The sequence below is a fragment of the Peromyscus leucopus genome, chromosome 4 (assembly GCF_004664715.2).
Source record: "Peromyscus leucopus breed LL Stock chromosome 4, UCI_PerLeu_2.1, whole genome shotgun sequence".
NCBI classification, from domain to species: Eukaryota; Metazoa; Chordata; class Mammalia; order Rodentia; family Cricetidae; genus Peromyscus; species Peromyscus leucopus.
This window is the reverse complement of record NC_051066.1, coordinates 133,716,743-133,742,249: the sequence shown is the minus strand read 5'-3', so window position 1 is coordinate 133,742,249 and position 25,507 is coordinate 133,716,743. Positions and strand designations below refer to the sequence as shown.

General features: G+C 42.9%; 1 protein-coding gene across 2 annotated transcripts in view; it reads right to left on the bottom strand.

The window, feature by feature from the left end:
- Positions 1-25,507, bottom strand: part of Rpn2 (ribophorin II) — a 56,149-nt gene that overhangs the window by 14,494 nt on the left and 16,148 nt on the right. For both annotated transcript variants that reach the window (XM_028855624.2, XM_028855626.2), the window contains exons 5-11: positions 19,484-19,559; positions 18,352-18,486; positions 16,151-16,327; positions 13,397-13,518; positions 11,672-11,777; positions 2,394-2,485; positions 446-560 (exon numbers count right to left, since the gene is read on the bottom strand). In XM_028855624.2, the coding sequence (XP_028711457.1) occupies positions 446-560; positions 2,394-2,485; positions 11,672-11,777; positions 13,397-13,518; positions 16,151-16,327; positions 18,352-18,486; positions 19,484-19,559 (823 nt within the window). The remainder of the gene's footprint in view (positions 1-445; positions 561-2,393; positions 2,486-11,671; positions 11,778-13,396; positions 13,519-16,150; positions 16,328-18,351; positions 18,487-19,483; positions 19,560-25,507) is intronic.

The following is a 25,507-nucleotide window of genomic DNA, read 5'->3' as shown; positions in this document are numbered from 1 at the left end:
CTCTCCAGCTCTCCACCCCCACTCTTTGGGACTGTAGGGAAGTGCTCTATCACTAAGCTCAATCCCGGCCCTTTTCTGCCTTTTATTTTAAGTGTCTCACGAATCTGCCAGGCTTGTCTTGAACTCACTTGATGGCCTAGGGAAGCCTTGGACTTATCCTCCTGCTTCAGCTAACCCAAGCTGCCAGTAATGATTATAGGTCTGAGCCACTGAATTGGGCTAATCTTTCTTTCTTTCTTTTTTTAAAGGCATGTTTACTTTAGTTAATGGGTCACAATCACTACAAAGGGATTTGTGTGTCACGTGAGACAAGCTGAGAAACTGTCAGGGTGCAATCAGGCTCTGAAAGCAGGAATGTGGTATTTGCTAGCATCTGTGTCAGAGTATCACTGTTCTGGTGACATTTGATTTCTGGACAGAAGAACAGCAGGGGCTTCTTCCTGACCTGGTGAGGGGTGAGCTCTGCACCAGTGTTCACATCTACCAACTGGAAGAACAGGGCGAAGTTCTGATGGCTGTCCGCGATGAAGGTACCCTTGGCTTTGGCTGGGTAGGTCACCCTGAAAGAGATATTACATAGTCAGACTTCTGATAGGGTCTCCCTGTCTAAGTACAGGCATTTATTGCCCAACTGTCCCTGTCCCATTTTACCACTTCCATGGGATGTACAGAAATATCTGTGGCCTAGAGGCAAAGTCGATCAATAAAGCCGGACTGAAGAGGTGTTTTCTTATCTTTTCTTTTTTTATGGTGCTGGAGCTAGAACTCACAAGGTAGACCAGAAAGCTAGACCAGACCACTAAACTACAATCTCAGCTTCAGGCCAGGACTGAGAAAAGCAGAGAAAACTTTAATCAGGGTCTGGGGAAATGCTGTGAGAATGTGTACCTCCAGGCCTTACTTCAACGATCCATGCTCTTAACTGGCCCAGCTCAGGTGCAGGAGCCTGTGTGCACCGCTGCAGGGCTGGCGGGACGCAGAGGGGCAGCCATGGATCGATGGCGGCCGCAGTGAGGTTCACAGATGAGCAGGGCGGGGGTGGGAGCAAAGGAAAGGGGAATGCTGAGCTCTCTCTAGTTTATGCTTTGTTTCCTAGGCTGTTTCAATTTATTTTTCTGCCATGAAATTGGGTTTCAAAAAGTCATTTTCTCGAAAGGTAGACTGACTTGATGAGGAAAGCTGTTTTTTCCATAGCTATCTCCTGGGACTGAAGAGAAAGACAGCCAAGGGATCAACAAGCCAAACGGGTTGAGAGCTCACACCTGGCTTTGTTTTATACTCTCGCTTTATATTTACTCATCCAAACCAACTCTACAGAGAATCAACTTTGCAAACCACCCTTACAGACATTATTTTAGTGCATTCTCAAATAGTGCTCCTAGCTCCACTGTCACTATGGCAACAACCAAGTCAGGGACAGAAAGTCCAGCTCTACATGACTTACAAGGAGTGAGTCTGGCTTAAAGCATTCCCTGCCTTCAAAATAGCTTCAGGGTTCATCTATCTGCCTCTGTAGCCACTCCATGGAAGTGAAGCTGAGATCTGAACCACATCTGAGATATAGACAAGCTCCTCCCCACTCCTTCTCCCAAATCGGGATCTAGGTGATGCCGACAAATGGTCTTCAGCAGGCATCCCGGCCAACTCTGATCAAATGTTAACGGCTAGTGCTCACTTCGGCACCATGCGTACTAAAAACGGGTCACATACAGAGAGAGAGAGAGCGCGAGCAAAGATTAGCATGGCCCTTGTGCAAAGACGACACGACACACATGCCTAGGCTAAAAAACATTAATGGTTACCTAGGAGGTTGCATTAAAAACCAAAAACTAAAAGAAAAAAAGGACCCTGAGGCTGTGCCTTGGTTCAGCAGGGATGAGCACTGTGGCCCATTAGTGGCGCTTTCTGTGGGTACGGGAGGGAACAGGAGTCTCAGACCAAGGTCTAAGGCTTTCCAAGGTCTAAACTTTTCCAAGTTTTTTCCATTGGCCACAATTTCCATGAGGCCACACCAAGAGCTAATTCAGGAATCTGATGATAGGATGGCAGTAAAATACAAAGGAATCCACTGTTTCCTTTTTTGAGACTGACTCCTTACTAGAAACAAATGTTATTTGAACTAAATAATGTGAATGACCAGTGGACTCCAGATTTAGAGTCTGAGGTAACAAGAGCTGGCTCATGAACTAAACACTAGTACAAACAATCTCCAAGTCTGCTTACATGTCCACCAGAATAGAGCAATACCACTGGAATTGCAGTCTCTTGAATTTAGGATAGGATGGGGTCATTGCCACCAAGGAAATGCTGCCTGGAGGGGCACAGGGCCTAGCTTTGTTCTTTCCAGTTCTGAATCCTGGGGCTCCCCAGTGCCTACGTGGCATCCCACTTACCGGGTAGTTTTGGGTGCAATGCTCTGATCCTTATCCACAGTGGAAAGGTCAACATTTGTGATGCCAACTTCAGTGGAAATCTTGACTCTAAGCTACAGCAAAATATAGAAGACATTCATCAAGTCAACTGGTGGGTATGAGAGGAGCTAGCACGTACATCCAAAGTCTGTGTGTGGGTGTGGGTGGGTGCGTGGGTCATGCATGTGTGTGTGATGGAATCCAGGATCTCCTGCGTTGGTAGATAAGGACCACCACTGAGTTATATCCACAGACCAACATTTTCTTCTTCCTTTCTTTCTTTTTAAGACAGTCTCATGCAGCCCGGGCTAGCCCTGAACTGTGTAGCCAAGGAAGATCTTGCACTTGTGACCTTTCTGCTTCCATCTCCTAAACGCCTGAAGTAGAAGGGTACACCACCACATTTGGTTTAATGTGGACTGAGGCTAGGGTTTTCTGCAAAAATGGCAAGTGCTCTACCAGCTGAGCTATACCACTGCCTTAAAACGTCCTATCTTAAAGGTGAATAAAGGCAGAAAAAGAATTCTAGGATACAAGTCTTCAAGATCATAGTAAAAGCAACCTACCAGGCCAGATGGCATTTCTCACCACTCCCATCCTGAGCCCTAAAAGGTGAGACCTTGGCTACTGTGCCTACCTCACTTCTCTGGCTTTGGTATATATTTTAAAAGGAGTAAAAAGAGAGTAAGGATTTAAAAAAAAAAAAAAAAAAACTTTTAAAATGTGTCCTTTAAAATAAATAAGGGACTGGGTGGTGGTAGCACATGCCTTTAATCCCAGCACTCGGGAGGCAAAGGCAGGTGGATCTCTGTGAGTTCAAGACCAGCCTAATCTATACAGTTCCAGGATAGCCAGGGCTACATGGAGAAACCCTATCATGGAAAAAACCAAATAAATTAATTAATAAGGGAGAATTCCTTACACAGTAATGTTTTAATAATTCATGCCAGTAAGTACTACCAACGGCAAAGATTTAGTATTTAGTCAGCGAAAGGCACTGGCTTTGCAAAGCCACGTCAATCTGCACAACAGGGAGGTAGTGCTGTTTCAGATGAGGAAATCATCATGCTCAGGCACTCAAAATCCACGGCTGAGCTTCCTCACCATTGGCCTCTGGCCTGCTATCAATACCGCATTTGTGCCACGGAGTAACCCTTTCTGCAAAGACAGAAGAGGCCATGGTAGCTCTCCCTACTGTCCATCAAGCAGTCCCATTCTCTACTGCACACGTGTCAGCACACTTGGCTTCTGTCACCTTCGGAGTCTCAGAGGGCACAGGGTTTACTCTGACCAATGAAATGTGAGCAGAAGTGGAAGCCTTAAGAAGTACTGTCTCTTTGTGGAAGCCTTAAGAATCATGGACACAGACAATGTCCAGATACAGGCTTGCTCCTTTGGGCAAGCTTCCTGAGTAAGGATGAGATGAAGCAGGGTGACCAACTAACTCACTAAAGACACCTGTCATAGGAAAAAAGAAACCTTGGTTGTTGTAAGTCAGAGAGATCTGGAGTCTGCTCTAAGTGTAAGCCAGACCGTATATACTGGCTCTTTCTTTATAAACATTTCCAAAAAGAAGAGCTAGCTAGTGCCAGGAAATAAGAAAATTTAAAATTAGGTCAAAATAAATGTAAATATCCAAAAGAGACAGAAAACACATTAAAAAGTCTATTCACTGGAGATATTCCAGTTAAAAATCTAAGTCTGAATGTGTAAATTATGCAAACCCAAAGCACATTTATGTGTAAACGTATCTGTGAGCCTTCCAAACACGATAGGCTTTGAGTGTAACTCAGAGAAATCCTAGGCAAATCCAACGGTTTCGTCTAAGTGTCAGGATCAAGCAATAGAGAGTGGTCTGTGCAAATAATGAAAGGAGAACCTTGACATTTTCCAAGATGCCACATCAAGGTATGACAGCAGCAAATCAAAGCCAAAAAAGGAAGAATCAAAGTAATCCTCCGTAGTAGTCTTCTCTCCTGCTCCAATAAAAAATGCTGTGTGTCAGTGGCCTCAATTATCTGGCTGAATAGAGTCTTCTGTTTTCTTAAGAAAACTTCTGAATGGGAAAGATTTATCAGAAGCTGTGGGGCATTACCTCTTCTTGTGTATACACAGCCATCACAGCCTGGCAATGAGCTAGGCTGGGTAGTTATGGCAGCAGAGGAAGGAGAGGCAGGCCATCAGCTGGAACAGGCAAGCCATGGAAAAAAGCCTCCACATTCCTCACCACTCACAGGGTTCAGAACTAGAGCAAGCTTTCCAATACACAGTCAGGCCCAGAGAAGTTCTTGGCAACTTCTTCAAAACAGGGTTTCTCTGTGTAACAGCACTGGCGGTCTGGGAACTCACTCTGTAGACCAGGCTGGCCTCCAACTCTGAGGTCTGCCTGCCTCTGCTTCCCGAGTGCTGGGATTAAAGGCATATGCCACCATCTCGTGGCAAATAATATACCTCTTTTTAACAAATGATCCCTCCGCTGCCCATAAAAAAGAACATGTTTAGCTGTTCCCCACCTCAACTATTACTTTTTAAAAAAGAGTTATTTTGCCAGGTGGTGAGTTTGAGGATAGCCTAATCTATAGAGTGAGTTCCAGGACAGCAAGGGCTACATAGAGAAACCCTGTTTAAAAAAAAACAAAAACGCCGGGCGGTGGTGTGGCGCACGCCTTTAATCCCAGCACTCGGGAGGCAGAGCCAGGTGGATCTCTGTGAGTTCGAGGCCAGCCTGGGCTACCAAGTGAGCTCCAGGAAAGGCACAAAGCTACACAGAGAAACCCTGTCTCGAAAAACAAAAAAAAACAAACAAAAACAAACAACAAAAAAAACTAACCAACCAAATAAAAAGATTTATTTTTATCATTTTAAATTATGTGTATGTGTCTGAATGTGGGTGTCTACACATGAGTACAGGTGTCTGTGGAGGACAGAGACATCAGATTCCCTGGAGCTGGAGTTCCAGGCAGCTGTGAGCTGTCTGATGTGGGTGCTGGGAACTGAACTCAGGTCCTCTGAAAGAGAAACAGGCACTCTTAACCACTCCAGCTTCATCTTTTACTTTTCCTTAGCATCCAAGAAACTATTAGTGATAGTTTTCTTAAGAAGGACAGAATTGAGAGAATGGGGAAGGGGGTAAGACTCATTCATTATAATTTTTCTGTACTTTGAAAACAAGCACATATTTCACATATATATTTAACTCCTGTGTTTAAAATACTAGGATAATCTGGACAATGTGGGTCATATACAGTCTTTTTGTTTGTTTTTGTTTTTCCAACACAGGGTTTCTCTGTGTAGACCTGGTTGTCTTGAACTTGCTCTGTAGACCAGGCTGGCCTCGAACTCAGAGATCCACCTGCCTCTGCCTCCTGAGTGATGGATTAAAAGCATGCACCACCACCGTCCAGCTCTATATACATTATTTTTAAATTTAAAATAAAAAAATTTCCCAAAATTTTGATCCTATTTTTTCCCTTCTCCCAACTCTTCCCAGATCCTCTCCACCTCCCTACCCACCCAACTTCCTGTTGTTTCTTTCTCTCAAAACAAGCAGAAACAGAAACAAAACAAAAAGACATGAAAATGGGAGGGGAACTTGTAGGGAGGAGTTGACAAGGACAGGAGGGGACTAAGAGGGTGGGAGTAAATGTAATAATGCATTATATACATATATGAAATTGTCAAAGGGTAAGTTTAAAAATAAAGCATCACCCAATAAATATATTCAAAACAGTTATTTTACTCTCAGCAGACGGAGACAGATAAATGGATGTTTAAGGATCATACAAGGCTCCAGAACATAGCAGTAAGGAAGTCACCACATTTCTTAACCATGAGTAGTAGTAACATAGCCATCAACGCCTGCTCATTGAGATCCCACTGAAGGTCTATCTGGAGGAGCCACAGTGAGCATTCCCAGACTATATGGACACATGGAATGCACGCAAGGGCCAACTAGTGAACTAATTTTGGTTTGTTTTCCTATTTTAAAAAGCTGCCAAATAACAAGCTCCCTTGCTTCACAGAAACACTGCAGGGTTGTTATCGAGCCGAGAGCAGTTTAAAACAAATCTTCTTGCTCCTAAAATCTCACTACAAATAGAACTCTGGAAACACTGTTCGAACAGCAGGAAATGTGGTCTCTCTGCTGAGAGTAGGAACTTCCTGTTTGGCTTATTACTGTCAAAAATGATAGTGCATTAGGGGCGATTAATGCTAAGGAGAGCTTCCAAAGCCCATGCTTCCCCTGACAGCCAGTCCAATGCCAATGGTGCTATTACAAACTTCTACACAAAACCACCACTAATGCATGCTGACCAATGTCGGCATCTCTAAAGGGGGAAAACAGGACTTACTGACCTGCTCTGAGGCTTTAAATATGACTATTACTGAAATTACAGTCAATCTGCACATATAGCAAAAGAAATCAAAGCACATGTACCCACATACAAATGAACACACACCAAGTCCCCACATGATAAAGTGGGAGAAAATTTTTTTCCTGCTTATGCCATCCCTGGGAAGGGGAAGGATAAGGACAATAAATGGCCTCAATAAGGGGTGAAGGGCTGACGATTGCTGCATGAACAGCTATTAGACAATTCTGCTATTTTGTGCTCAGTTTTTCCAACAACTACAAAAACACTTGGACAAACACCAGACCTGACATTACAAGAAGCCAAGCTGTTATAATAACCCATAGGGTAGTACAGGTACACAGACAAAAAATAGGATTGAATTTTTGGTCCAAAAATTAACTCTTAAGTTTATGGCCAATTGAGTTCTGACAATGTCAAGAAAATTCAATGGGCAAAGAATGATCTGCCACAACGGTGCTAGGACAACTGGGTATCCATATCCAAAGGAAAGAGGTTAGGCATGCACAAAACAGATCAGTGACCTCAGTTTAAAAGCTTTTGGAATTATAAAACTCTTATTAAGAAACATTTCGATGATCTTAACTTAAGAAATTATTTCTGCTGGGCAGTGGTGGCACACACCTTTAATCCCAGCACTCAGGAGGCAGAGCCAGGCGGATCTCTGTGAGTTCGAGGCCAGCCTGGGCTACCAAGTGAGTTCCAGGAAAGGCACAGAGCTACACAGAGAAACCCTGTCTCGGAAAAAAAAAAAAAATTATTTCTTTAATAGTATCTAAATCAAAAGTAACCAAATAGAACACAGATAAATAAATTTAAATATTTTGCATTTAAAAAGCTAATATCAAGAAAATATGAAGACAGCTTAAAGATTGGGAGAAAGTATCTGCAAATCATGCATCTGAAAAGGGAATTATAGGCAAAGATCTATAAAGAACTCTTCTAAATCAAACATTTGAGAGAGAGAGAAATGGAAATAAGCGGTACTGGGGTGGAGGCGGGGCTGGAGAGAAGGCTCTGCACTCAAGAGCCCCACTCTTGCAGGGCACCTGGGCTTGATTACTAGCACCTACATCTCACTGGCTGACAAACATCCTAGCTCCAGTTCCTGGGGATCCAATGCCCTCGTCTGGACTCCGTGGGTACCAGACATACTTGGGGCCCTTGGCTAAATGCAGGCAAAACACTAACATACATAAAAATAAACCTTCAAAACAAAGAGGGTGGGGAATAAAGACAAAATCCCTTGTAGAGTCTCATTAGGTAGCCCAGGCTAGCTTTGAAGTCATGATCCTTCTGCCTCTACCTCCTGAGCAGCATAAGTCAGCACACCTGGCTTAAAGGTTTTTTTTTTTGTTTTGTTTTGTTTTTGTCTTAAATCAATAAGCAAAGAATCTACATAGACATTTCTTCCAAGAAGATAAACAAATACAGCCAGCAATGGTGGTATATGCCTTTAATTCTAGCACTCAGGAGGCAGAGGCAGGTGAGTCTCTGTGAGCTGTGAGTTCGATGCCAGCCTGGTCTACAGAGTGAGTTCCAGGACAGCTAGGGCTACACAGAGAAATCCTGCCTCAAAAAAACCAAACCAAATCAAACCAAACAGAACAAAAAAATGATGGCAAGGATGCAGAGAAACTGCAAAGCTGGCTGGAATGGGACATAGTGTGCCTGCTCTGATCCTCCAAGTAAGGCACAGAGCTACCATGTAACCTAGCAGTTCTAGTCCTAAACAAACAGAGAACAAATGTTTCAACAGAAACTTACACATGAATGTTTACAGCAGCATTATTTATAAGAGCCCCAAAGTGAAAAAAAATACCCAGGCTCAGAATATGTGAGGCCCTGGACTCAATGATCCCTAACATGCACAAACACAATATAAAGTACAAGTATCAAATATAAATAAACAACGTTTGTCAGACACAAAAATAAACAAAGTACTTAAACATGCTAAATCACAGATAATTCTAAAAATACTGCACTAAGTGAGAAAAAAATCCAAGGCAGAAGTTAACATAATGTGTGATTGCAACCATATGAGCATCCTGAAGAGGCCAACCACAGAAAAAGTCATGTGTGGATGCCAGGCTGAAGCAGGGGAGACAGAATGTGTGGATGCCGGGGCTGTGGCAGGGGAGACAGGAGAATGTGTGGATGCCAGGCTAAAGCAGGGGAGACAGGAGAATGTGTGGATGCCAGGCTGATGCAGGGGAGACAGGAGAATGTGTGGATGCCAGACTGAAGCAGGGGAGAAAGGAGAATGTGTGGATGCCAGGCTGATGCAGGGGAGACAGGAGAATGTGTGGATGCCAGGCTGAAGCAGGGGAGACAGGAGAATGTGTGGATGCTGGGCTGCAGCAGGGGAGACAGGAGAATGTGTGGATGCCGGGGCTGTGGCAGGGGAGACAGGAGAATGTGTGGATGCCAGGCTGAAGCAGGGGAGACAGGAGAATGTGTGGATGCCAGGCTGATGCAGGGGAGACAGGAGAATGTGTGGATGCCGGGGCTGTGGCAGGGGAGACAGGAGAATGTGTGGATGCCAGGCTGAAGCAGGGGAGACAGGAGAATGTGTGGATGCCAGGCTGAAGCAGGGGAGACAGGAGAATGTGTGGATGCCGGGCTGCAGCAGGGGAGACAGGAGAATGTGTGGATGCCGGGCTGCAGCAGGGGAGACAGGAGAGCAGCTGCTAATGACCGAAGTCTGACTTTGAGGATACTAAGTGTTCCAGAATAGGCAGGAGTGATGGTTAGAGTTAAACAACCCTAAACATGCCAAGAATATCTAATTACATACTTTCAATGAGTAAATTTCATGAGATTGTAAGTTACATCTCAATAAAGTCCCAAAGAGAAGCACTCGAGTGCACACACCAAGGCTCACTTTTGCAGATTACTGCACGGCAGCCTTTTCTAAGCACCCTAGAAGGGAAAACATTCCTTTTCTTTTTCTAAGTGGTCTAAGATAGAAACTAAACACTGGCTGATTAAGACTTGGCTTCTACCACATGAAGTTCCTAGCCCAAAGAAAAGGCAACACATGAAGAAAACAATGGTGGTATAATGTGCTTGGTGCAATTACCAAGAGGATATAAATACTAGAGCAAGAACAAAATTAAAGTATATTGAAGCTATCAGGAGAAAAGTGTTCTGAAAACTGCTGGAAGAAAATATTAGAGGACTTTTTTTTCTTTGAGGCACTATAAGAATTTTTCTTTTTTAAAAAAAGAAAAACAAAACAAAACAAAAACAAAACAAAACAAAAAAACAAAACAAAAACCAAAACCCCAAACCCAACTAATTACATTTATTTATTTGTGTGTGTATAAGTATGGATGTGCATGCCATGGCAAATATGTGGAGGTCACAAGACAACTTGTGAGAACTGATTCGCTCCTTCCATCACTCCACCATTTTGCCAGCCTTATGACTTTAAAAGATCTAAAAAGCAGGACTAGGGAGACGGCTCACTGGGAAGTACCTCAGCACAGAAAGCAGGAGGACCTGGGTGTGACTCCTCACAGTCCCCAGATAAGAGCCTGGTGTGGAGGTACGTCTCTGTGTACCAGCACACACATGCAGAGACAGGTGGATCCTGGGAAACCCAGTAGACAGCCAGCCAAGCCAAAAAAGCCAAGCTCCAGATTCAGTGAGAGACACTGCCTTAAATGACAGAGAGATGGAGAGTGATTAAGACACTTAAGGTGGACCTCTGGTCTCATACATACACATACATGTGAGCACACCTGCATACAGTGTACACATGTGCAGGCACCAAACACACTACCAAAAAAATCCCACTCCATAATCTAGAAAAAAGCTTTAAAATATGCATTCATCAAGAGGCCATAAAATAATTCTGAGAAGAAACCTGAAGCTCACAACTAAGGCTTAGTGTCTAGAACACACACTACTCTTGAAAGCCAGTAAGGGAAGAAGGCTAATAAACAACCAGCAACAGACGGCCCAATCATACGGAGGAAACGGAGCTACCCAATGACCATGAGGACAGTGCCCAACTTCGCAACGCATCAGAGAAAACATCACACGGCAACCCAACACGCCTTATCATAACAATGATGAACTGATGCTGGTGAGACATCAGAGTGCGATGTGGAGGTGCTGGAGAATGACTAGAAATGAAAACCAAGGAAGGGAAGAGCCTCAAGTGTGACCTAGCCATGGACCTAGAAGCCATTTCCAAGACACAGATGGAGAAAGCTGAGGCTGCGAGGAAAGCAAGAGTTCTCTCTATAATGTGTTCTGCTGCAAACAAGGTCTCTTAAAGGAAACTGATGAAAAATAATCTGGAATTGAAAAGTTCAAGACACACAGTAAATTAATTTCTACCCAAACTATGTTCTCCTGAGTGGATCAGATCAGCTGTCTCGTGCCCCAAAGGTCAGACATGAGGCAGTGGCTGGAGTTCCAGAAAACATCTTCCTTTCTGCCAACTTCAAAATATCATCTAACCGGCACGGAGAGTCTGCTTTTGAAAAGGTCAAACCTGCTGGCTGCCTATTCTTTTTATTTAAAGAAAATGTCAAAGGTGTCTAGCTGAACACATCTTCAAAGGCAAAATTAGGATGGCAGGAAATCAAAATCAGTGACTGCAAGACCCTAACATATGGTCAAATAAACATCCACAACACACTACAAGCTCACTCTATAAACCACATCGTACAAACAAATGGAGGGGAAGGGCAGGCTCTTTTTCTTACAGTAGAATTCCAATAAATAAATACAGGTGGAGTGAAAGAAAGAAAATCGAAACAGTGTGCGGCCCTCGCTTAAAATCCCAGAACAGAGGCAGAGGCGGGAGGTTCAAAAGGTCAAGGTTACCTTAGCCTGGGCACAAAAGACGTCAATATACAGAAGAGCACCTACCTCTACAGTGTTTGCAATGTAACGGCTGTCACCTTCAACTCGGACGGAGAAGTCATAGTAGCCACTGGACAGTTTCACGTTCTTGAAGTTTAGTTCAAAAACATCCCTGTTGGGAATGACAGCAAAGTTAGCAAGAACTCAAGAGAAGTCCTGAACGTATCACATTGGCTACAAAGTATCTTCTTGCTACAGTCCAGGGCTACTCCCCTCCTTGCTGTCTCCCTGTACCGCGGAGCAGTCTCCAGCTCAGCCACAAGTGAGTGTGGAAATGTAAAAACCATCCAGGACAACCCATCTCCTGATGTACAGTGTTCTTTGCTTCCCTCCTGAGCCTCAGAGTCCAGCCCTGTAGTGCTGGAATGGAAGGCACTAACGGAAGGCACTCCAGGCAGGTCTGCCAGTCTGACTCCCATCACTCTCGTGCTCATGCCTTTTCTCCATGTGGGGGTGGAATCTAGTGCCCAGGGCATGCCCCACGTGCTCCACCACTGAGCCTCAGTTAGGCTGATCAACAAAACCACTCAAGGAAACAGTCCAAATGTCCAAAGTTGTTTGTGTAGGGGAGTAGAGCTGTTTGTGTAATTTTTTGATATTCTGTTTTTGAACTTATCAAAAAGCATGTTATTTTTATTTTACAAATTAATAATCCTCTATTTCAAACAAAAAAAAAAGGTGGAGAGTCCCTATAATCATGCAGAAAGATTCCAATGACTTTTACTGTTGCACCAGACCGTCTCCTCTAGAGACAAGTTCACTTGATCATTTGATGTCTAGTGGAGAGAATCCTTGACCACTGTGGAAAAAATACATTCTCCCCAATATTCCAACCTCCATATGGCAGTAACTCACTGATACTAAATAAGGTTTTACATAGAAACCAAGACTTAATTTTTGAGAAATACACATATCAAGAATAGTCATTAAAATTATTGGAGACAAATATTTAATCCCATTGGACAACTGTTCATGACACACAGTTACAGACTCTCATTCAGTTTTTAAAATGTACCTATGGGGCTGAAGAGATGACTTAGTGGTTAAGAGCACTTGTTGCTCTTGCAGGGGACCTGGGTTCAATCCCCAGCACCTACATGGCAGCTCACAACCATCTGTAACTCCAGTTCCAGGGCATCTGATGCCCTCTTCTGACTTCTGTGGGCACCAGGTACATATGTAGTATACATATACACACGCAAGTAAAGCACACATACACACAGAATAAAATAAATAAATAAATAAATCTAAAAAGAATTTAAATAATAAAATATACTTAGACTCACAGCCAAAAGACTATAAAATATGGCAGTAGTTATCTCTAGGTAGTAGAATTATGGATGACTTATATTTTCTGATTTTTCTAAAATGTAGTATTCATATATCAGACAAAAATAGTATTAAATTTAAAAGTAGGAACACAATGACAAGACAGATCCCACTAGAGAGATAAGGACAGAATTAGTAAGGGCAAATGGCTGGTTTTAGAAATCTCTAACACTCTCCTCTAGGACTGATCACATTAGGCAAATGTGGTTTATGACCCCTATGAATCTGTTTTGGTTTTCTGAGACAGGGTTTCTCTGGATAACAGCCATTGCTGTCCTGGAATTCTCTTTGTAGACCAGGCTGGCCTAACCCCTATGAATCAGTTACACTGGTTGAAAGTTAACTGTCCAAAGCACAGAGCTTGGTGGCCTGCACAGATAGATCTTCATGTCCCAGACTTACCCTGCAAGTGTGAATGGCATCTTCTGCAGGACAGTAGCAGCTCTGGAAGCCACCGACTTAGCATGCTCCAGCTTAACTGCAGCTTGAGTCAGAGGCTGAGACAAAACATTGCTGACTTGCAACTAGAAAGTCAAACAAAACAAACCACAAGTGAATAGAACAAAGACCAAGGCAGCGGGAATCTGGTTGCCGGGGCACTTTATCTACGGGAAACCAGCTCTGCAGAACAAGCACCTTTCTTCGGTGATGTGCATTGACTTTGGTCTGCTGCCTACCAGAGACCAACTCTGACAACAGGACAGACTGTAGATTGCTACACTGGGGATGAGTCTGCAGATGAGCCCATCCAACAATCTCAGAAGGGAACAAGAGACTGTATATATGATTTGTGTGTGAGTGTGGCTGCTTCTAATTATGTATTTTCACAGTACAGGGCCGTGTGTGTGCTAGGCAAGACCTCTACCCCTGAGCTATATCCCCAGACTCTAAGTTGCCCAGGTTGGTCTTAAATCATCACTCCATGGCTCAGGCAAGCTTTGAACTTGGGATCCCCCTGTCAGAGCTTCCCAAGATTACAAGCTTGTGCTACCAGCTTTTACAGCTATATTTCCCTTTTATTTAAGAGACAGTGTCTTTCTATGTAACTCAGTCTGCTCTGGAACATGGAATACTCCTTTCTGAGCCTGGCAAAAGCTGAGATGACAGATGTATATCACCATACTCAATTTATTGTTTCTCGTTTTTGAACCCTTGTCCTATCAACTCTACTATAATATCGTAAAACAAAAAACCCCACCAAAATTATGAGTAAGAAAAATATGCTGGGGGAAGGATTGGGAGTAATTTATTTACTGTGTTTGTGCCTGTGTGCCTGCCTATGTGCATGTGTAGGTGTGTGTGCAGGTGCAGGAACCCAAACTCAGGTCCTCATGCTAGCCTAGCAAGTATTCTTATCCAATGAGCCATTTTTATAGACCCAGTCAGTACCTATCATTTTTGAAAATCTACCATATGCTAAATACTAGGCCTCCTACCAACTGTCTAAAGTAGATAGTACACTCCCTAATTTATGGATAAAGAAACTGAGAATGTGGGAAATTAAGGAAGTTATGGATCACCAGAGGCCACTAGGTCAGTTAAAGGGTAAGAACAGGATTCAACATTCCAGTGCTGAGTGTACATGTATGTATGCAGCTTCAGAGCCAATACTTTTGCCACTGTGCTCTCTTAATCCACCTTAACTAGAGAATTACGTCAATGAGGTTATTTCTCAGCCTGCTCTTAGTTGGAAAGACACAATTTGTACTGAGAGAGACAGACGATTTTGGAATACGGGGCACCTTCTCAGAAGGTTATCAAAGTCAAACTTACGGACAGATGGACCAACACTAACACAAAGAGAATGCTGACTACGGAGATCTGAGTTGATCAGTGGTTTACAAACACCAGCAAATGCTTCATTTGAGATGAAACTTCTAGGTATACTTAAGATTTGTTCATTTGCTCTGTATGAAGGCTTAACACAAAAGTCTATGTTCAGTGCTGTGTGTGGGAGGACCATGAGTGGAGGGGGCCACTCAATTAGCAACAGGGAGGAAGAAGCAAATACTTAACAATGAACCAGAGGCTTAAGAATTATGTGGGAATTAAAAGTTGTCTTAAGACAATCTGTCTGGGGGCTGGAGAGATGGCTCAGTGGTTAGGAGCACTGGCTGCTCTTCCAGAGGGCCTGGGTCAAGCCACAGCACCCACATGGTAGCTCACAACCATCTGACACTCAAGTTCAAGGGGATCGGACACACCCTCTGAGGTATCTGAGGAGTCAGGCACCAGGCATTCAACGAGTTCACAGACATATACGCAGGCAAAACACCCACACATACAAAATAATTAAAACAACGTATCTGGACTGTTTTGGCACTGGGAAATAGATTTTATTACTACTTTTTTTCTTTTTCATGTGTGAAGATAATGAGCAAATCCATTCCTCTCTACCTTGGAGTTACAGATTTATCAGAAATTCACTGTATTTAACTTACTTTGGATTTTGTGGTACAGGGGATTTAGTTCTATACTAGGCAAATGCTCTACCCTGATCTATATCTCTAGCTCCAGAAACTGATTTTGGAGTGATGGACCAGACTGCAGCTTTCTTGAGCTTGATTTACTGGAATAGCTCATGCTATTTATAATTTTCAAGGAAAAAAATTTTTTTCTTCTTTTTATTCTTTTAAAAGACTTATTTTTGTTTTGTGAATGTTTGCCTGCATGTACATATGTGTAACGTATGATTGCCTGTGCTCACAGAAGCTAGAAGAGGACATCAGATCCCCGGGGAATGGAGTTATAGGTGGGTGTGAGCTGCCAGGTGTGCACTGGAAAATAGACTCAAGTGCTCTTCATCATGGAGCCATCTCTTCAGTCCCTCTTCTTCTGTTTTTTTTTGTTTGTTTGTTTGTTTTGTTTTGTTTCCCCCCCCTCTCCTGTGACAGGGTTTCTCTGTGTAGCCCTGGCTGTCCTCAAACTCACTCTGTCTCCAGAATGCTGGCATTAAAGGTGTGTGTCACCCTCTCCCCCGGGCCTTACTTCTTTTTAGTAGTTTCGGAAGCATTTGTGCCTGGCTCCCCTGTGGTCATGTCCCCATGTGAATTTATTGGTCTATCCTCATGGAGGCTCTAACTGGCTCTAGACCACATACCAAAGTCTTGGACTAGAAATAGCACGAGAATGGCAATCTTGGACAGGGAGTCATACCCGCAGGATAGCCTGTTCCTGAGTGTCAGAAGCAGAGCCCTCGGGCACAACCACCACTGGTATGTGGTATCGATTCTGGGACAAAGCAGCAGCAGCAGAGGCCACACTGAAAGCTTCTGAGAGTGACTCGAAGTTCTTCTTGCTGAAGACTGTGTTCATTAGCTGGATGACCTGATCCTGAGAGCAGAGGGAAAGACAGCTCAGCTCCCCTGTGCAGGAATTAAAGGGCCTCCCAACCCCCACACCATTCCTATATGTCAGTCTATACAGCATTAATCCAAATGGCGGACTAGGGGGAGCAAAATGCTGCATTTAAACTTAAAATTTGAGTTTGATAATTTTTTTTTTTTTTTTTGGTTTTTCGAGACAGGGTTTCTCTGTGTAGTTTTGTGCCTTTCCTGGAACTCACTTGGTAGCCCAGGCTGGCCTCGAACTCACAGAGATCCGCCTGGCTCTGCCTCCCGAGTGCTGGGATTAAAGGCGTGCGCCACCACCGCCCGGCTAAGTTTGATAATTTTTAATTCAATCTCCTATTATAAACAGAAATTTACTCATTTATTTGTTAATCCTTTAATGACAGGTTAGTACACAAATGCAAACTACCCAGCTAACTACTGCAGATCAAAGTGGAGGCTAAATTCCTGTAACAGTAATCAACTGTTAAATACCAGGCCTTGAGAGTTGCTTCACATGCACTACCTCACATCATGACAAAGCCTTGACAGACTGACGGCTACAAACGCTTTCTAAATAAGGAAACTGAGGCATGATAAATAAACACAAGTTATAGCATGAAGGGATGGAGTTAGGAAAGGAAGGAAAAACTTGTTTGTTCCAAAGCCCTGCCACAGAAATTCTGTTCTTTCCTAATTCCCATAACCCTTTCAGCTAAACTATCTTTCTTCCTAATCTCTCTTTGAATAATAAAATAGGCCAATTTTGTATTCATAAGGGCAAAATTATGGTCAAAGTGTGTACTAGAAAGAAACTAAAATCTAAGTCTCCATTAAGAACCCGTGGGCTGCATAAAGGAGAAAAATGAAAAGCAATTTTAAAACAAGTGGCCCTAAAAGGCCTGATTACAATTCTGGAGGTTGTTTGCTTAAGAGGAAACATTTTCTACTTCAATCAGTTTTGTTCTTTAAAATCTATCATCTAAAAGAAAGCTCCCTTCTTCCTGACAGTGTTATTCACAGTCGACATGAAATAATTTTCTGTAATTGTACCAATTACATTTTTCCATCAGTAGGCTATTGACATGTTAAAATGGGTGACTATTCACCAGAATTACTATGTCAAAAGTAGTGACAGCAAAATTACTCTAGCCAAATACCTGGTTAGTAACAGCTTGGGACTAAAACAAGAAAAAGTTTAAGTTGTATATATAGAGAGAGTCAGCAGTCCATCTATGTCAAGGCATATAGAAACCCCCAAACAATTTGTACCAAAAGACCCTGCATTCCTTAGTGTTCACCCCGACCAAAGTGCAAAGGGAGCCTGATAGTTCTAGCACTTCTACGCTGAGGAAGAAGGAATGGACACAGTGAGAGTGCAGGGACATGAACAAATGATGAGAAAACTAATTCTAGCTACCCAAGATAGATGCTATTTGCTGGTTACATAAAGACATTTGCATAATGAATAAAAGAAATGAGTTTAGCTTTAGATTCAAACCCTTCCTCTAAAAATCTAAGTATCAGAACTTGCATTTTAAGTACTTTAGACCAAAGGTTGGAACAACTGCCCCCCAACACACACGCTTCTCAGGGAAACAGCAGGAAGACTACATCCAGCAGCAGAGATCGTCTGAATTAGCTATTGCTGAGGATGAAGGGGAGAGGGGAGCACAGGCAATTCTGAAGTCCAGGGTGCTTCCTGGAGAGAGGCTCTCTGGGGCTAGTAGAGAGGGAAGCACACAGGAGACAGGCAGAAAGGGCTGTCAGGAGAGTGATAGACTTGACCTTGCCCCTATTTAATGGCATGTAGGTGTCTCATGTACACAGGTGCCTGTCACACCAACTATCAGCTTCTAAGTACAGGCATTATACCTTTCTACTTCTCATTCTTAAAACCTACCCTAAATCATGAATAACAACACCCTGAGGTATGATCTGAATACCCCTCTCTGGAAATAGCTCTCCTTGAAAGATAAACTCAACAATGCCTTTGAGTTACATGCTGGAGAATCATTAGACAGGCACCTCCTTTATGGATGGTTCAGTCCCCACATGGTCCATGAGCTTGTAGGTGGCAGCAACAAACAATGCTGTGGTTTCCAGGCCTTCCTCAAACTGGAGATACACGCCCCCTAGTTCATCCAGCCGAGCAACAAGGTCCTGTCATGAAGAAATGGAGGCACACTGGGACACAGAGATCGCAGCAATGAGATTCAAAAAGTACAGTCACCCCAGAGCTGGCCTTTCTGAGAAATCTCACTGAACCCAAAGACAACCATAACCACTTAGTACTTTCTATAGAAGGGCAGACAGGCAGTCTCCAGCAGCTCTGGTAGCATGCTTCCCATAGTTCCCTGTACTCCTGCCAAAGTCTAAGAGCCAGGGCACTGAAGCAGCCACCAGTTTGGGCAGAACAGTGATCCGGCTGCAGTGTTGCCAGGGAGTATCACGACGGAGATGGAGCCGTGGCCTCCCACTTGGATCATACCTATGATCACAGCACTTCTCGTCAGTCAGTGCTCTACAAGACAAGAAAAGAAACCCCTGCTCCTCTGGGGAGCAGAACGAGGCAGTTTCTGTGCCTGTGAAGCACACAGCAACAACACTGCCAGAGCTGCCCATCATCACAGCTATATAGATAGCTCTTGAGAGTGGCCCAAGGAACAGAATATCCTGGGTACAGGACTGAGCAACAGGAAAAACTGCAGTGAGCCAGGGATGGCAGTACACATTAAAATTCTAGCTCAGTAAGATGCCGCCAAATTTAAGACCAATATGGTTTATATAATGAGACTGTCTCAACCAAAAACTCCACCCACAGTATCCACTTAACAGGTAGCAACTTAATATATGCAGGCTCTTTTAACCTTACTGGCTCCCACACCTTACTTACAATTACAAAGCCGTAAGTGGCAGAGAGAAGCATCTGAGTTTTAGATTTGTTGGTTCCATAACTTATGGCCATTATTAGCCTAACAAATATTCTCTAGGATATACTGCTTAAATACAAAGAACCCAAGTGTGTTGGACTTCACAGCCATAGATATAAAAAATACAAAGCCTGTTACAAGAAACCAGTCCTGTCTACTTGCCAGAGTGTCTTAAAGGGTGTCAAAGACAGGAGCTCCGAGACTCATTTGGAGAAAAAGATTTATACCTCAATCTCCTCCACGATGTTCCTCAGGTCAGCTTGCTGTGATAGGTGGGATGCTGTCTGCAGAGCCTGGACCGTTCTGGAAGGTAAAGAGTAAAGCACTGAGACTAAGATTTAGTAAACGGTATAGAAACATGCCTGAAGGCATTCTCTACCTTGGTACAGGATATTATGCTAGGCTGAAATTGGCTGCTTATCAACCGTCTATCTTTCTTACTCCAGACTAAAGAAGGATCGTGTGATCTACTCAAGACTAAAGAAGTACTGTGAGATCTACGTTTGTAAATTGGGCAGAAATTGGAGCAACTTTTCTAAAACTAGACTAAAGCACACAAGGAAAAGATTCGGCAACCATGTGCTCAACAGTCACCACTTATGCCGCCAGCTTCCTACTGCAAGATCTACAAGAGACACTCCCTCCGGCATTCAGGAGAGCAGGGACAGATTCAGTCTTATTTTCTTTTAATCATTTATTTAGTGTTCTATATATAAAACCTTATGAATACATGTATAATATATACTTAATTCTTATGAACAATGACTTTATACTATTAAAATGATATTCAATTTAAAAAATTTTATTATTTAATTTTGGAGATGGGTCTTACATAGCCCAGGCTGGCCTCAAACCTGTTGATGAACCTTAAACTCCTAGTCTTCCTGCCTCTACTTTCCAAGTGCTGGGACCACAGGTGTATACCCCCATACTTGCTCTATGTAGTGCTAGGAACTGAACCTAGGACCTCAGGCATGCTATGAAAGCATTCTATCACTACAACTCAACTCTCAAGCAGTACTCTACCAACTAAGCTATATACCAAGCCCCTTAATCTCAAAATTCAAAATAAAGTGAATTCAGTGGCACTTACTACAGTCACAATGTCCAACCACTGTCTCTGTTTATATGCAGCAGAAAATTTTCATGAGTTCCAAATAAAGTTCCAGGTCATTAAGCAGTTCCTCTGCATGGTGGAGCGCGCGCGCGAACACACACACACCCCGCCCCAGTAACACACCACTTCTATAGATTTATCTGTTCTGGATACTCTCACAACAGATGACTTGTTGGGAAGGTGCTGAGCATCAGTTCCAGGATCTTGTGTACACCAAGTAAGCATTCTACTACTGGTATGATATTGTTCCTAATATGACTTTTTCTTTTTTTTGGTTTTCAAGACAGGGTTTCTCTGTGTAGTTTTGGTGCCTGTCCTGGATCTCACCCTGTAGATCAGGCTGGCCTCAAACTCACAGAGATCCACCTGGCTCTGCCTCCTGAGTACTGGGATTAAAGGTGTGCACCACCGCCACCTGGCAATATGCCTTTTTAATTTTAGCTCATCTACACTGTGGCATGTATCAGTATTTTATTCTTTGTTTTACCATATATTTTTATTATTTTAAGAGTATATTCTATAAGAGAAACATTTTGCTTGGTATGTTGGCACACACTTTTAATCCCAGCACTCAGGAGACACAGGCAGGCAGATCTCTGTGAGTTCGAGGCAGCCTGGTCTACAGAATGAGTTTCAGGACAGCAGGACTATATAGAGAGACTTGGTCACAAAAAAAATTTTTTTTCCCCTCTGACTTCCCAATGTGTACCACAGGGCATGTGCCTGCCTCTACACACACCCCTACCTAAGTAACAATAACAACAACAACATATTTTAAGGTGGAACATGACACCTTTACACACGTAATTTTTTTAGTAGATTTTTTTCTATTAATGCAGATAGTCTGGTTGGAGAGCACAGCTATTTCTCTGGGTAAAATGAGGGAAGCTGAGGCCCCCTGGTGGTCAAATGTTCTGCTGCTCAGGCACAGAATTGAATAATTCCTAAAGAGATGCCTGAGTCTTTGTGTGAACCACTACTGATCAAGTCAGTGTCAGCGAATGTAGAGGAAGACTCTGTCTACTTATGTTGAGATCATAACAACTTAGATTCCCTCCATGGAAAGCTAATTCCATTAAGATGACAAGTTGGAAAACAGAAGAGTCACAACTGAAGAAGAGAAGCCCCGTGAGTTTTTAATGACTCCTCCAGGATACTTGTCATTGTAACGCACTTGAGAAAACGAAACCCGAATTTCCAAAAAAAACAAAAATCCCCCATCTGCCCAAAATAAATGCCAGCTCAAAAACAGCTGCTAAGACAGTCAAAAAGAACTTTTCAGTTAAGACATCATTTTTCTCTTCTTTGGAGCAACTGCATGTCATGCTGTACTGATCTCAAAAGTTTCATAACGAAGCCAATCACTTAGTTTTAGGAAAGTTTTGTCACTGGCTTCATTACTTATCCCCAGTTAGCAATAACCTTCTCTCTAGAATACTACACTCTACCACGGAGAAAGCCAACTCTGTCCTGCTCATATACAGCAGATAATTCAAAGAACTTAGTTATCAAAGGTCTTGGCTCAGATGGTTCATTCAGACTGACACTTTTTACTTCTCCAGACTAACTTATGAACAGATACTCCTTAGAACAACTCCACTCACACACAAAGGTCCATCGCAGACAGTCCTAATTTACACCAGCCCTTATTGATTTGGCCAAATTCGCTTCATTAAAATTAAAAGCATCCTGCCAGTCTAACCTTTAGGATAACCCTTCGAGAAGGTGGCCACTTTCAGGTGTGAGAGCATCTGAGGCTGCAGGGAAGAGGAAGCAATAAGCTCGCTGCACAGAGGTACTACACAGGCAAGACAGACTGACACCATGCTATTCGACTGACAGCATGTGCTCTTTTCTCAAACCACACACAAGTATAATGTCAGTCTTGATTAACTCTTTATTTGGCACATCCACTATGTCAGACTCAGGAGCCATGTAAGCACAGTAACTTAGGATCTAACACAGAAATTACTACAGTCCTACCAAGGAAGCATCTCGCTCCTCAAGAACAAAACGCTGTATGTCCAAGGACAGGCACAGTGCTAGGCTCTGCACATCTACCATCTCTACACTCAGCCCACATCATAAAGATTGTTGGCCTCATTGTGTAGATGAAACTCAAAGACATTATTAACTTGTCTAGAGTCCCACAGCAAGAAGGGAACATACCCTGGGCTCAAAGCCAAGTGTGTCTGATTCCAAAGCAGCTTACCTTTCCTTGTGCTTCTTCCTATTGTGAGGGGTTTCTTTTCTTTCTTTGAGACAGGGTCTCACCATGTAACTCTAGCTGGCCTAGACTCACCGAGATCTGCCTGCCTCTACCTCATCTCCCAAGTGCCCCCCCTTTACCTGGCAGGAAATGGGAAGTTTTTTGTTTTTGTTTTTTAAGAAGGTAGTATGATGGTGATATGACATTATATGGTGCTAACTGGGAATGCAATCCACTAAAGGGGATTATGAACAGAGACAAAAGCAAGTGGTCTGCCAGGCATGGTGGTGCACTTTTAATTGTATCACTCTGAAGGCAGGCAGAGGCAGGCAGATCTCTGTGAGTTAAATGACAGCCTGGTCTACACAGTGAGTTCCAGGATGGCCAAGACTATAAAGAGACTCTTTCAAAAAACAAAAATAAAATAAAAAGCAAAAACAAACAAACAAAAAAAAAACCCCAAGCAGCCTAAAATAAAAGATTTCTAAGAGCCAAGCACCAGGCAAATTACGCCCAAAAGCATGAGTGTAAGAGAGATTTTCTGCTCTTAAGTCACTACCGACCTTGTCAATATGAGCAGGACTAAAGGTAGCAATGAGAATGTCAACTGAACCCTTCCCTTAACAAAGCTTCAAGTTCAGAAACAATCTGGTTGCTGCTCCCCAACTCATAAACTTCTGGGAACCAACCTGCTTTTTTGTTGGGGTATACATGCATGTGCACGCCCTGGCATGTATGTGCAGGCAGGAGACCAACCTGTCAGAGCTGGTTCACTCCTTGCACCGTGTGGTTTCCTGACTCAAACTCAGGGTCACAGCTTAAGGCAAGCAGATTTACCTGCTGAGCCATTCTTAGGGCCCAGGTGGTTTGATTTTATGGTAGTAGGCCTTACTCATGGTAAGTAAGTGCTTTACTAAACACTGCTCTGCGTTTCCAGGCCTAAACCCACTGTTCTGAAAGGAGTTATTGGTACTGTTAACCTGCTGTGAAAGCATTAACAGGTGTCTCAGTGAGGTTTCTATTGCTGTGACGAAACACCATGACTGCTGTGGATATCACTCTATATAAATAAAACACTGATGGCCAGTGACCAGACAGGAAGTATAGGCGGGACAAAGAGAGAGGAGAATTGGGGAAACAGGAATAAGGAGGAGAGACACTGCAGCCACCTCCAGGACAAGCAGCATGTAAAGACGCCGGTAAGCCACCAGCCACGTGGCAAGGTATAAATTTATAGAAATGGGTTAATTTAAGATAAAAGAACAGTTAGCAAGAAGCCTGCCATGGCCATACAGTTTATAAGTGATATAAGCATCTGAGTGATTATTTTATATGTGGATTGTGGGACTGCCGGGCTTGGTGGAACCTGGAGAGAAGCCCTCCAGCAACAAATGGCGCCCAACAGCTCGAGTTTCCACCTTAAACCTGAGAATATTTAATAACCAATTCTAAACAGAGCCAAAACCAGGTTCCTGCTTCATGTCTCATAAGGGCAGCTAGACACCACAAAACGCAGGTTTGAACACTGGTGGGTTCCTGGTGTGTATGTTTGACCAGCAGTATGGCGGAAATGAAGCGTCTGCCAGTGGCACATTACGCTATATGGTAGATTTAGTCTTTACTAGTATTAAAAAAAAAAAAAAAAAAAAGAGGTTTCTGGGCTACACGCTGCTTTGATAAAAGCGTAGACCTACTATTTCTGAGACTTGATGAATCCCAGAGCTGGAGAAAACATACTACCGCCATGTTGAAAAGCTAAAGGGGGTGGAGCCAGCAGCCACAGCGCTGCTTCAGGCTTACAAGGCTGCAGTTTAAAGCACTAGGCTCACAAAAAGACTGATTCAGTTAAAATCGTTTACAATGTGTGTAAAATATACGTAGGCTTGAAAGAGACAAAAAAAAATTAATATAAAAAGCCATGTAAAGATGAATATTACCAGCTGGAGAGATGGCTCAGAGGTTAAGAGCACTGAATGCTCTTCGAGAGGTCCCGAGTTCAATTCCCAGCACCCACATGGTGGCTCACAACCATTTGCAATGAGATCTGGCACCCTCTTCTGTATACATAATAAATAAATAAATCTTTAAAAAGAGAGAGAGAGAGAGAGAGAGAGAGAGAGAGAGAAATCCAGAATCCATCTCTTGGGCCCCCCACCCAAAAAAAAAAAAAGATGAATATTACACAGACAATCTGGATTGTGTTGTCTTTGGGATTTTTAACTGCAAAAAAAATTTGATCGAAAAAGATGTTGAATTAAACCAATATGTATATTTTAAAGGTACCTTGACTTCAAAATTTGGATTTAAGGATATGTTGCTTTGGAAAAGAGGTTCTGCTTTTGTTTCCACAGAAAGTCAGAGGCTATGGATTTGTTCCAGATTAAGATACATCAGGTTTCACCAGCCAAGACCCCCTAAAAGGTCTCTGATGACACCATGGCCCAGATAATCTAACATCCTGAGTGGTTTCAAGGCAACTGGTTCACACAATACAGCCTCACGGACTACCCCATAGGCCTAAAATTTTCTTTGCGTCCCCCCTCCAGCAGGAAGTAGTAAGAGATGCTACGCCCAAATTCCCAAATATACCAAGCTGGCTTTAGCTCACTCCCCCTCTAAACCCAGACATATTGCTTAAAAAAAAAAAAAAATGGTTAAGAGATTCTTGTGTCCCAAATCAGAAGAACCCTCTGGTGTGGGACAGAGAAAAACCAATATTTTTATTTAAAACAGGTTCAATATAAATGTGATCTCTTTCTAAAAAAGAAAAGGGGATATGATATAGATATATAGGAGGATATAGAGATGATAAGATAAAAGGGTAGATTAATGAACCTACTTTTAAACAACAATTTGTTTAAAATGTTTTACATTGGTATAAATTTTAGTTTATTGATACAAACTTGAAGTTAATTTTGTTATACT